Source organism: Chenopodium quinoa, unplaced genomic scaffold (genome assembly GCF_001683475.1).
Source record: "Chenopodium quinoa cultivar QQ74 unplaced genomic scaffold, ASM168347v1, whole genome shotgun sequence".
NCBI lineage: Eukaryota > Viridiplantae > Streptophyta > Magnoliopsida > Caryophyllales > Amaranthaceae > Chenopodium > Chenopodium quinoa.
Window position 1 is genome coordinate 613,736 of NW_018744591.1, and position 13,458 is coordinate 627,193.

General features: G+C 36.5%; 1 protein-coding gene across 2 annotated transcripts; it reads right to left on the reverse strand.

Moving 5' to 3' along the window:
* Nucleotides 1-1,829: 1,829 nt before the first annotated feature.
* LOC110699543 lies at nucleotides 1,830-6,379 on the reverse strand. Of its 2 annotated transcripts, XM_021877033.1 has the most exons (9): nucleotides 6,270-6,379; nucleotides 5,853-6,170; nucleotides 5,673-5,772; nucleotides 5,525-5,587; nucleotides 4,303-4,691; nucleotides 4,068-4,194; nucleotides 3,637-3,921; nucleotides 3,077-3,178; nucleotides 1,830-2,531 (listed from the first exon to the last, which is right to left on the reverse strand). In XM_021877033.1, exons 1-9 carry the CDS (start codon nucleotides 6,350-6,352, stop codon nucleotides 2,115-2,117), a joined length of 1,884 nt encoding a protein of 627 aa, XP_021732725.1. In that variant the 5' UTR covers nucleotides 6,353-6,379; the 3' UTR covers nucleotides 1,830-2,114. The 2 variants fall into 2 exon arrangements, with proteins under 2 accessions (XP_021732725.1, XP_021732726.1); XM_021877034.1 differs by lacking the exon at nucleotides 5,525-5,587 and having other exon boundaries at nucleotides 1,831-2,531.
* Between the last annotated feature and the right edge of the window lie 7,079 nt (nucleotides 6,380-13,458).

Below are 13,458 nucleotides of genomic sequence, written 5' to 3' on the forward strand. Positions count from 1 at the left end.
CTGACTCATTCTCACAAAGATGTATACCTACGGACTCGAAGGTTCCTTAGGCGTGATCACCCGTACCGTAGGCAAAAAAATGCTTTCAATGGAACCGTGGAAGAGGATACTGCGCCTAGACCATTGACTGGTGCTGAGATTAGTTCTCGGGTGAAAGGGATACGAACGGTGTTTGGAAAATCAGAAAAAATTGTGGTCTCAGCTGCTCTGTTTAAGAAAGAATCAATCTTTTGGAAGCTTCCGTACTGGAGAGAACATGACGTTAGGCATTGTCTTGATGTGATGCATATAGAGAAGAATGTGTGTGATGCTCTTTTGGGGACGCTTTTGAATATCCCAGGCAAAACAAAGGACGGAAAGGGTGCACGGTTAGATTTGAAAGAGATGGGGATTCGTCCAGAATTGTGGCCTCAAGAAAAGGTTAGAAAGGGGAAGGAGCCGAGAATAGAAGATGAAAATGTTTCGAAAAAAGGGAAGGAGAAGAGCAAGGGAAAGGGAAAGGCCAAAGATGCGTCAAAGAAGAAAGTTAAGGGTAAAGGGAAGCATGAAAAGAATTATTTACCCCCGGCTTGCTATACATTGTCAAGGGTAGAGAAACGTATGTTTTGTGCATGTCTGTACAGCATTAAGGTTCCATCAGGGTACTCATCTAACATGAAAAGATTTGTAACCTTAAATGGAGAATTGAAGCTGACAAGTATGAAATCCCATGATTGTCACATTATGATGCAAGTATTCCTACCGATTGCAATCCGTGGTATTCTACTGAAACACGTGAGGGAAGCGATTACAAGTCTTTATTCGTTTTTCAATACAATTTGTAGCAAAGTTCTTGATCCTTGTACACTAGATGCTTTGCAAGCAGATGTGGTTGTGACTTTGTGCAAATTTGAGATGTATTTCCCACCCTCATTTTTTGACATAATGGTTCATCTAATTCTTCATTTGGTGCGTGAGATTAAGTTGTGTGGTCCAGTATTCATGAGGTGGTGCTACCCTTTTGAAAGACACATGGGTACATTACAAGATAAAGTACGGAACCGGGCTCACCCTGAAGGAAGTATAATGCAAGGGACCGTGGGTTAAGAGATAGGTAACTTTGTGGCGGACTACATAGCCCTTGCTCAACCTATTGGTCTTCCACTACAAAAATCAAGCCTTTTAGCGACAAGAGGAATCCGTCGCTAGTTTCAGAAAATCCGTCGCTAAATTTAGCTAGCAACGGATATAGCAACGGAATCACTTTGTTGGTAAATATGTTGTCGCTAAATGGACTTAGAAACGGAAAACTAGTAATCCGTAGCTGTTTTAGCGATAATTTATTTTCCGTTGTAGAATCCGTTGCAAAGACTTAGAAACGGATATAACTTGCTCTGTCGCTAGAATCAGCAACGGATTTGTCAAATCCGTCGCTGGAATCAGCAACAGATTTGACAAATCCGTCGCTGGAATCAGCAACAGATTTGACAAATCCGTCGCTGCCATCAGCAACAGATTTATCAAATCCGTCGCTGGAATCAGCAACGGAATTGATAAATCCGTCGCTGGAATCAGCAACGGAATTGATAAATCCGTCGCTGGAATCAGCAACAGAAGTTTTAAATCCGTTGCTGATGGCAGCGACGGATTTGTCAATTCTGTTGCTGATTTTAGCAACAGAAACATAAATTTGTCGCTAGTGTTGAGACAGAAATAAAATTATTCGTCGCTAAGTGTAATAATGGATTAAAATTTTAATAAGCAATATTGTTTGTATTTTTCCATTAAATATCAGTTTTTTTTTTTTGTCACATGATATGATACTAAAAAAGAAAGACAAATTTATTTTTATTTTTTTTTTTGAAAGAAAAGAAAGACAAATTTAAACCAAATTTAATACATTAAATCATAAGGGCAAAGTTCACAGTGTAACTTACAAGGGAACATGTAAGCTAGAGTTAGTAGCAAAATATACAAAAGCAGCCTTTTAGACTTAGTTAATACCTAATGCTATATACTTGGTCCAAAATATGCTACCATGAGACTAAGACCTATATTAGAAGCATGTCAATTGTAATAATTAGAGACTTTACATGCAATATATAAAAAGGATCCTTGTTATTTGCACTTGATGATCATGCATCAGTAGGAGAGGATGTAGATGTTGCAGAGTTTGAGATTTTCTTAGATTGGAGAAGCATTTGCACTTGTTGTTCAAGGGCCTTCACAGTGTTTTGAGTTTCGGCAAGACTTTTTTGGGTTTCGACAAGGCTCTCTTTTGTTGCATTAAGCTCTTTCTGTTGTTCCACATTCTCCGTAACGAGATCAATAAATTTGTTTTCTAGCTCCATTGCATACTCTCTTCTTGATTTCTTTGCCCTCTTCTCTTCGGTTACTGGTTTCTCATAATATGAGTAAGCAGCAGCTCCCAAACCAAATAATCTTCCCTTGTCATTCCACCCACCAGCAGCCTCAAGGAACAACTCATCTTCAGTTTTTTGATTCTCGGTCTCACATTCAAGATTTGCAGCTTTTTTACTATTATAGTCATTCTGAAAAAAAAAAGTTACAAGTACTTAACATTATTGCAAATATGAGCAGATTTAAAATTTCACTTCTGTGCAAGCAAAGACTAAACATGATTGCAAATATGCACATATTTTAAATTCACGAGCAATGAAAAGGCACACTAATTTCCAATATAGTAAATATGAGGTGAAAATAAGATTATTAAGTTAAATATTGACTAAAAATTTTGGCAGCACTTCCCCTAAATATGGACAGCCTAAATTTAAATTTAGGTAATTACGTCGTTTTAATTTGTACATCCTATAATTTACAACCTATTTCCAATTTTGACCAGTTTCAATGTCCATCATTCCAAGAAATTCAAATACCAATCATCAACCAACAGCTATTGTAAGTTACATATAATTTATAAACAATAATGCAAAGATTAGACAATATCCATCAGACTTGGTTCTCTGAGTACGCAACCCATCAAACATAGCTTGATTCTTAAATAAACAATACAACAAACAAAGAATACAATAGCTTGTTTCTCAATAGCAAACATATATCAAGTAAGAATACTCACCCACACTGTTTCTGCCTTAGAATTAACAAATCGACCACCACTATCTGCATGGCACTCGAAGTAAAGTTCAGCAGCTGTTGGTTTTCGTCCCAATTTTTTTTCCTATTCATAAAATACACTAACATTAGAACTGCATATAAACTAAGGAGACATACAATCAGTGATACATATCTAAATCAACACTAGAGGTTATTTTTGAGTGGCTTGGTCAAAAAATGGGAAAGACTTAATATATACACTAACATTAAATACGGAACAATGTATTCTATAATTTATAATCAATCCACTAAGACATCCTGTGAAATTCACCTTGCAAGGAAGAAATGGAAGTGACTACTAAACAAGAAAAACAAGAGAACATATTAGTGGGTCATTATATGTCAAAATATGTAAACTTGTAGGAATAATATAATAAAGCAACCTCAGGTTTATTACATGAATTTCTACAGAAATATGTTCACTATGGACAACCATTACTATCAAGCTCGTGCTTTCACAAGTTTAGGATTGTATCATATTTTAACAATATATTGAAATTTCAGATGTTTAGAAGTCATTACCAATTTCAGCCGCACTTCTTCAGTAGATATAGACCCTTGTCGATGGTGAATTTTTTGGGTTCCATTGCCCATTCGGTTTTTTGAGCATTGCTTTGATTTTTCTTGGAATTCCTTTCTTTTTCTAATTTGAATCATCTCCTCCCTTATGGTAGGAGGGCACCAGACAGCATTATACTTAGGATCCGTGCAAACCTTCGACACCATATCACTAATACGCCTACTACATTTTGATTTCCAACCCTTCTTAACTTCCTTAGCTATTGATGGGTCCCATGAGAACTCTTGCTGAGGTTAAATATAAAAGATCAAGCAAAAAGGCTATTAATTTGTCTATATTAAATGACAATCAAAACTACTTCAGCAAGTTTGCAACTACTATCTGATACACTAAACAAATATAACCTAAAACATCAATCTTACAAAAGACAAACCTTGAAAGCATTCCACCATCTCCGTCGAGCTTCTAATGGAGTCATAGCCCAATTGCAATATGGTCCCTTAAAGCACGCCTTATATGATGTCTTGGAAACAATATCAGTCACCTCACGATGGGCAAACCTATTCAAGTTGGAATTATCAATATAATCACTATGCATAATAAAAAAAAATTTAAAAATCAAGCTATAGATTTTTTTCTAAACCATTATCAATATACTCACCATAAACCATAAACCATTAGGATGCAGGACTGAATCAATTTTTTCAGGGTTACCAGTCTCATCAGATACACTTGTATTAGGCATTGAATCAACTTGGGTTGTTTGGGGCTCCTGGTGAACTGTTGCTTCAGTTGTAGAATTAGGCACCTCATCTTGGTGTGAAATTGTTGTTGCTACATTGGTCACAGGTGTTTGTGGGGCAGCTTGGACGTTAGGCATTTGATTTGGTGTACTCAGTGTTGTGTGGGGCAGGGTACTTGGAGTTATATGGGGTGCAGCTTTAGAAGGTATCTCATGAATCATCGCTTCACTGGTAATGCGAGGACTATTTCGATAGCCTGGAGATCGAATGATCGCACCTCTCCCATTCAGGCCACCTCTACGTCTATACGACATCTGCATGTTAGATATATAAATAAACATTCATAATAACAACTAATTAAAATTACAAATAGACAGTAAAAGTAATATGAATAATAATAATAAAACTAGATATCAATCCACATAATTTTAAATAAATAAACACATCAGCAAGTACACCAAAATATTTAGTTTAATTTTTAGGTTTGGAGTTGGCTGGCTTAAATTTCAGCATCTTCATCATCGTCGTCTTCGCCATCAGTATACTCTTCTTCTTCTTCTTCTATTTCTTCTTCCTCTTCCTCCTCCTCCTCCTCCTCCTCCTCCTCCTCCTCCTCTTCTTCTCTTTCCTCTTCTCCTTCTCCTTCTTGCTCGGCCTCATCAACCTCATCTTGGACTATTTCCGAAAGTGATGGAGGATTTTGATTGTCCATTTCTTGAAATGTCAACTCATCTAATGGGGCATCAATGGTACCTCGAGGTTTGACATAAAAGACATGTAGCCATGGATTCCTCTCTTTTTTCACAGTTGGGTTTGGTGCAAAATACACTTGATCCACTTGATAAGCTAGCACAAATGGATCATAGTTTGGGTATTTTTTCATGTGATTGACTTGGACAAGTTTATACTCTCCATGCACTCTAGTAACTTGTCTAGGATCAACCCACTCACATTTGAACAAAATTGTTTTATAACTCTTTTTAGCACCAATATACTCTAATTCAATTATTTCTTGTAGAGTCCCAAAAAAATCATTTCCTTCTACACTTTTCACACAAACACCAAAGTTTGCCATTGATTTGTCCTTCCCATAGTTAAAAGTGTGAAATTGATAACCATTAATGTGGTACTTCTCAAATTTTCGTACCCTTGTCGATGGACCAATTGCTAAAGAATAAATGATGTCCTCATTTATGTTCTTATCCAAAACCTATAAAATGAACACATTGACATTAATTATTTATAAACACCTAGGGTGTCTTTATATATGTAACTATTTGAGTATAATGACTTACATGTTCTCTAAACCAATTTGAAAAATGTTGATCATAATTGGTCCAAACATCTTCTACACATAAGCAACCATAAGTTTTCATCACATGCTCTTCGAACAAACTGTAAGATATCGTATATTAGTTGTATAAAGTAAGCATATAATCTAAATTACAGATTTTTAACAAATAACAGAACCATACCGTTCAAAATCAGATAGCAGCTCACAATTACCAAGCACATAGCGATGGGCAACATTGTAGTCCTTGTCACTAAGATAAGCTAATTGCCCTTGAGTTGGACTGTAACCAGTATTACAATAGAAAACCTCTGGTAGATTTTTGTCAATTGGCTCTTCAACGGCTTTAAGATTCAATCCTAAAATACCCACTTTTGTGTTAACGTGATCCTCAAAATAATGGGAGCAAAAGGTTGAAATCTCCTCTGTTAAGTAGGCATTACAGATTGAAGCCTCAACTCGAGCTTTGTTTCCCACCTTTTTCTTCAGGTGGTATAAAAACCTAAAATAGATATTATAGACAAAATCCTCTTATTGTTAATAAATTATAAACTTTGTCTAAAACTCGCAAAAGGAAAAAAAATAGAGTTTTGTAGTTTACCTCTCAAAAGGATACATCCACCTATATTGAACGGGCCCTCCAACTTTTGCCTCGTAAGGTAAATGGATAGGAAGGTGCTCCATTGAGTTAAAGAAACTTGGAGGAAATATTCTCTCCAATTTGCAAAGAATTTCAGGAATATTTTTTTCTAACTAAATCATATCTTGTATTTTTAAAGAAGATGAACAAATATCCCTAAAAAATTGGCTTAACTCAGTAAGAGCATTCCATACATTAAGCGGCAGTAAGTCCTTGAAAGCAATTGGAAGTAATCGTTGCATAAGGACATGACAGTCGTGACTTTTCATGCCAAAAAGTTTATACTCCTTGGCGTCTATACATCTGCTTAGATTAGATGCATATCCATCTGGAAATTTCAACCCTTCCAACCATTCACAAAAAGCCTTTCTCTTCTCCTTAGACAAGACATACGGAGCAGTTGGCATATTAGCCTCATCAACAGCATCATCAGCAACTTCTAACTTTCGCCGCTTACAAAATTTCTTCAAATCTTTCCTAGCTTTCAAGTTATCTTTTGTTTTTTTCTTGACATTCATCACCGTATGAAACACATTAACAAACACATTTTTTTCAATATGCATGACATCAAGGTTATGGCGAATTAAAAGTTTGCCCCAATATGGTAGCTGCCAAAAAACACTTTGTTTATTCCAATTATGAGGAATTCCTAATCCATTAAGAAGGCTTAAGAAATCAGAATGTTCACATTCCCCTGTTCTTGGCAGCTTTAAAACACGCTCCCACACTTCTTCACCACTTAATCTCGGTGGGGCACTAGAATATTCGGCTCTATTTTTACAAAAAGCACTTTTATTTCGCCGAAATGGATGATCTTGTGGTAGAAATTGGCGATGGCAATCAAACCAAGTTTGCTTCTTTCCATTTGTGAGGGTAAAAGCCTTTGTGTGCTCCATGCAATATGGACATGCCAACTTTCCAGCAGTACTCCAACCAGATAGCATTCCATATGCCGGAAAGTCACTAATAGTCCAATGTAACATAGCCCTCATTTGAAAGTTTTGCTCTTTAGAGACATCATACGTTGGAACCCCTACCTCCCATAGAAGCTTCAACTCATCAATAAGAGGTTGTAAGAAGATATCCAGATTGCCTTTAGGACTTTTTGGGCCTGGAATTATCAAACTTAAGAATGTGAAAGGTTTTTTCATGCATAACCATGGTGGCAAGTTATAAGGAGTTAACATAACCGGCCAACATGAATATTGTCTCCCTGACTTCCCAAATGGCAAAAAGCCATCAGTGCAAAGCCCAAGTCGAACATTTCGCGGCTCTGAAGCAAAAGTTGGAAAAGTGTTATCAAAGTGTTTCCATGCTTCACCATCACAAGAATGGGACATGACACCATCCACACGAGGATTTTCCGCATGCCATCTCATTTGTTCCGCTGTAGACTTTGTTGCATATAACCTTTGTAACCTTTTCTAGGATTTTTTTTTACTTTTGATCTTGATGTCTTGTAGCGATTTACTTTACAAACACGACATTTTTCAAGATCACTATTCTCCTTCCTAAACAACATACACCCATTAGGACATACATCTATCTTATGGTGAGGTAGCTCTAGCCCATCAAGTAATTTTCGGGTCTTATAAAAAGAATCTGTCATGTTATTAATTTTCTGGACAGATATCCTTGATCAATGAAGCGACACAATCAATGGCTTTATGTGGCATGTTGTACTCGCATTTCAAATTAGTTATCCTCGCAGCAACGGACAACAAAGACAACTTACAGCCATCATATAAAGGCTTCTCAGCAGCTTTGAGCATGTCAAAGAACTTCTTGAACTCGGGATTTGGTTCTTCCCCATCAGATGATCCTTCTAATGCATATTCCAAATGGTAATTAGATTCGAATGCATCTAAAACCATGCTTTTATATGGGTTTTATGTATCACCGATTGAAGTGTAACCACATTCTGGACTTTTATTGTCAAAGTCATCTTCTCCATGAAAAGTCCATTTGTGGTAATTAGGTCGAAACCCATTTTGGTAGAGATGGAACTTTACATCATCCGGATTCAAATATGGAACATTACGACATTTTGCACATGGACATTTTAATAGTCCATCAATCATGACATTGTCTTGCTTACTAGCAAATTCAATAAATTCGTCGACTCTTTTTGCGTAGGTTGAACTAAAAAAATTTCCATTAACCCTTTCATACATCCATTGACGATCTACCATTGCCCTTTGCATCCTTCCGATAAGCTCACTATGTATTCGGAACCTTAAATATAATTTTAGTATTAATAAACACTACCCAAATTATTCTAAACAAAAACCAGAAAAAACAAACAAATAAAAAGATGGTGTGCACACTTCATAAGCAGCACTTACTCCACAAACGAAGTACACATAATACATATCTTCATTTAATTATATTTTAATTAAATAAAGGAAAAAATTAAACTACTTTTACATGTAACAAATTTGACTTTAGCTAAATTTAAAACTTAAGTCAACTTTAATCCTATAGCTAGTTGAATCAAATACTTCATATAAAAACCAACAATAATATATGTATATTAAACTAAGTTATAAACAATGATGAGCCCAACAAACAACCTACATACAAGATTAGAAAGCATACTTCAGTCACCAACTCAAATTAAGATAAACAAGGGGGGCATCTTTAGCAATACCACAAATTTCACTATATCCCCACTAAAAATCAACACATAGACCAATAATTATAAATATTTAAAATTAATAGCCTTATAATATGATTTGAAAGTAGCTAGCAATTATCTTAAATTGATAGATTTATCATTTAGCTAACAGTTATGTAACAAAGATAAATTTATAGCACTAATTCACTAAAGACATATAATTATATTTAACTTCAATGGAAAAGAGTAAATGTTGGCACCCTTCTTGAACTTATTCAGTGAACTATTCAAGAGTACGTAAATGTGTTATTAAACTTATCAATCCTCACCTAATTTCAAACTATGACAGTATGTGTGCACTAATTAATATATATAATCAACTACAATCCAAATTGCCAACTACTCATTTCAAGCTGGATTCAAGGGACCTAATGAAGTACTCCCTTCCTGTCAAGTTTTGCTGATATTCGTAACAACTTACCCAATTTCTAGAATATCATAAGAAAGAATTAATATCTGATTATATCTAGTTTCCATATCCCTGAGCAATACAACGAGCTCAAAATTCCAAAAAAAAAAAAGGAAAAAAGGGGATAAGCTAAGTAAGCAGTAAGACAAACAAAATTCAACCAAATTGTAATTAACAATATAAATATACACACTTAAGTAGTAGATCTTCATATCTCTGTATAATCAATTGTAATTCAACCAAGAACTCAAATAAAGCACATGCCATAAAAATTCAAAAAGCACATGCAAAAGTTTCAACTCCAATAACTCAAATAAAACTCATCAATGGCGATAATTTCAACTCAAATGCCAAATTCCCAAACAATAACATGTTAAACCAAAATACCATTTACAAATTAATTAAAACCCTAAAATCAATTGATAGATCTACATACCTTCGACTGTTCGACAGGTCCTTAGGAGTTTTCGTTGGCCGTCTTCACCATCGTCTTCACCTTCGCCATCACCGTCAAGAGAAAAGAGGAGTTAGCAAAGTGGAGTGAGAACTTTGTTTTTGGGGTTTACAGAGAAAAGAGGGGAAAAATTTTAAGGCGGGTTAATGAAATGTTCAGCGCGAATACTCGAAATTTTCAAGAAATAAAAGTTGCTGACTTTTTTTTAAGAAACCTCTAGATTACCTATTCTCCAAATTTTTTTAAAACAAAAAAATAAACTAAGCGACGGATTACATTTTTCTGTCGCTGCTTAGCAACGGAATATTTTAACCTGTCGCTAAAGTTATCGCGGATAAAATATTTCCGTCGCTGACTTTATTTAGTGACGGATTTTTATAATCCGTCTCTATATTAGAAACGGAATCAAAATTGTCGCTATATTTCCGTAGCTAAAAAGCCTAATTTTTGTAGTGTTCCTACTTCTCGACATGAAGGTAGACTTGATGATCATGGCACAATTGGGTCAAAACGAATGTCACCAGACCGAGATCAATTCTTACAAGCACACCTTTATGTGTTGCACCATGTTTCAGATGTGCACCCATATTTAGACGAGCACATGGCTAGTTTGCGTGCCGAATTTCCATCCAAAGGTGAAAGGGCACTTATGCAGTTGCATAATAAGAGGTTTGTTGATTGGTTTCGTGTTTGAGTAATGAGTGGATTGAATGATACTAATGTGATCGATACAGTACGGTGGCTTGCGTACGGTCCTAGGGATGATGTCCGTTCATTTGAGGGATATGACATCAATGGGTACACTTTTTGGACCGAGGGTCGTGATTCGAAATCTTCCTCCACCCAAAACAGTGGTGTAACTCTTGTGGCATCGTCAAGGGAGTTTGCAAGTTCTAAGGATAAATCACCTGTCAATGCAGAGTTGTCATACTATGGTCGAATTCAAGAAATATGGGAGCTTGATTATTGTGACTTCACGGTTGCTCTTTTCAAGTGTAAGTGGGTTGATAATATCAGGCGTAACGTCAAACATGAGGACTTTACTCTTGTAGATCTTGGCCACTTGAATGATAGTGTGGAACCATTTATCCTTGCATCTCAATCTAAGCAAGTGTTCTACGTAACTGACCCAATGGATTCAAAATGGTCTATAGTGCTAGCTGGCAAAAGAAGAATCCTAGGCATTGGAGATGTTGAGGATGAGGAAGAATATGATGCGTTTGATGATTCAGCACCTTTCACTGTTCCTAGACCTGTTGTACTAAATGACATAGACAACGAAGCAGGCTATATGCGATCAGACCACAACGAAGGAATTTCAGAATGAGGTAGTTTGATTAAAAGTTAGTAATGGTTTCATTGTAAATATAGTTTAGTTATCATGTATATAGGAGCAAAAGTAGGCGAAAATGATATATTTGTAGTTTGAAATTGCCTAAGTGTACTCATTATCATGCATATACAAGGTTATAGGACTATAAGTAGGTGAAATTGGCTTAAATAGCTTCTACTTAACCCAATTCTTTTGTTTTGTGTATGAACTAATATTTATTCATTCTAACAACCTATATTCAATATATTTAACATGTTTGTAGTTTGAAATTGCCTAAGTGTACTCATTATCATGCATATACAAGGTTATAGGACCATAAGTAGGTGAAAATGGCTTAAATAGCTTCTACTTAACCCAACTCCTTTGTTTTTTGTATGAACTAACATTTATTCATTCTAACAACCTATTTTCCATATGTATAAGTGATATGTAGATTGAAATTGTCATTTTGTACTCATTATCATGCATATACAAGGTTATAGGACCATTATAAGTAGCTGAAAATGGCTTAAATAGCTTCTACTTAACCATAATAACTATCATGCATATACTTTACTATACACTAATATTGTTTTATGATTGCTTTGACAGGTGCTTATTTCTCATGGCAGACGATCATGATCCTCATTTGGGAGAGGACATTGCGATGATGAGTATGAGGACGAGTACGAGGATAAGGACGAGGACGATAGTGATGTGCCTTATGATGTAAATAAGGAGAATGACTTGGGTGAGCCAGAGGATCAGGCTCAAGATGAGTTCGAGCGTAGGCTTAATGATTTTGAAATTTCAGCTGAACGTGCATCGCCTATTGTAAATACAACACGTGAGATTGTTGGTGAGAACCCGACTCCTGAAAGTCAAGGCCAAGGACAAGATGAAAACAACACAGGTGGTGGAGGGGGGGGGAAAGGCACCGGCTCAAAGAAAAATAAGGGGTCCGACGAGAAGCTTTAAGAAACCGGACGGTCCCATGGTCTTGGAGTATGACAACAAAGGCCAACCCGAGCCCAAATGGCGTCGACAATATGCTAATCAAGTTGGGATATGTTCGCGGAAAATCCCCATTACACTTGTAATGCGGCAAGTACCTCCGGGTTTGATTCAAGCATTTTGGGATGATACAAGGGTAAGTGTGTTTTTGGCACATTTAGAAAATTTAAGATACCTTAACCTTATGGTTGTTACTAAATAGAAACTAATAATCGGTTTTAATTTGTGCTTGCAGAGGCTGTTTTCTATTCCTAATGATCCCGAGAAGAGAAGGGTGTTTGAATCTTTATTAGCGGAAAGATTCAGAGGCTTTAAGACCAAGTTGACTAATCGGTGGATCTACAAGAAGAAGAATAAAACAAAGAAGAAGAATGCTAAATAAGATGACCGTCTCCCATGGCAAATATGGCCGACCGTGTCAAAAGATGATTGGGAAGAGTTTGTTATAATGAAGACTCAAAAGAAAGCCATTGTAAGTTTGTGTAAATCTTATCTCAATTGAATAATAGCTTGACACTTTTTGTAGCAATGAGACTAACATTTTTTGTTTTGTAGGAACTTCGAGAGCAAAATAAAGCGAATGCAGAAAAGAAGGAATACGTCCATCGCATGGGTCCTAAGACTTTTGGTGAAAAGAGACCTGAGTGGGTCGATTCGGGTTTATACCCTAAAGCGCTTCTAGTGGCATCAAAGGAACCCTCTAGTTCCACGATCACTACATTGGTGAGTCGTGCGGGTGATTTCTTTTGTTCTCTCCATACGTTTGATAAGGAAACCGGAAAATGGGTCATCAAGGGTCCGGAAGCCAAAAATCTGGCGGAGAAGCTTGTAAGTTACCTATGAATTGTTGTAATTAAGTCATTTTTGCATCTAAATCACTGTACAAACCATTAACTGTTTTACTGACCTCATTTTTCCTTATGTTATAGCTTGAGCACACTCAAGAGATGGTGGAGGGAAAATTTGAACCAAATGTGGAGAATGACCCTTTCACCATGGCTTTGGGAAGGCCATACCATCCAGGACGAGTAGTAGGTTCGGGAGGGTCATTGCTTGAATGGAATAAGGTGATGGGTCCCGAATACACAAAATCGGGTAGATCTCGAGCCAGTGTTAACTCACCGGGGGAGTTGGATGCCAAGGTGGCATCAATTAAGGAACAAGAACGCAACGAGTTAGTTGGTGAATTGAATGCTTGCGCGAAGCTGATGAACTTACCGACTTTGTCGTTCCTCACGAGTACCCCGGACGACTCATGTTCTGAACCAAAAGGACAAGGAAAAG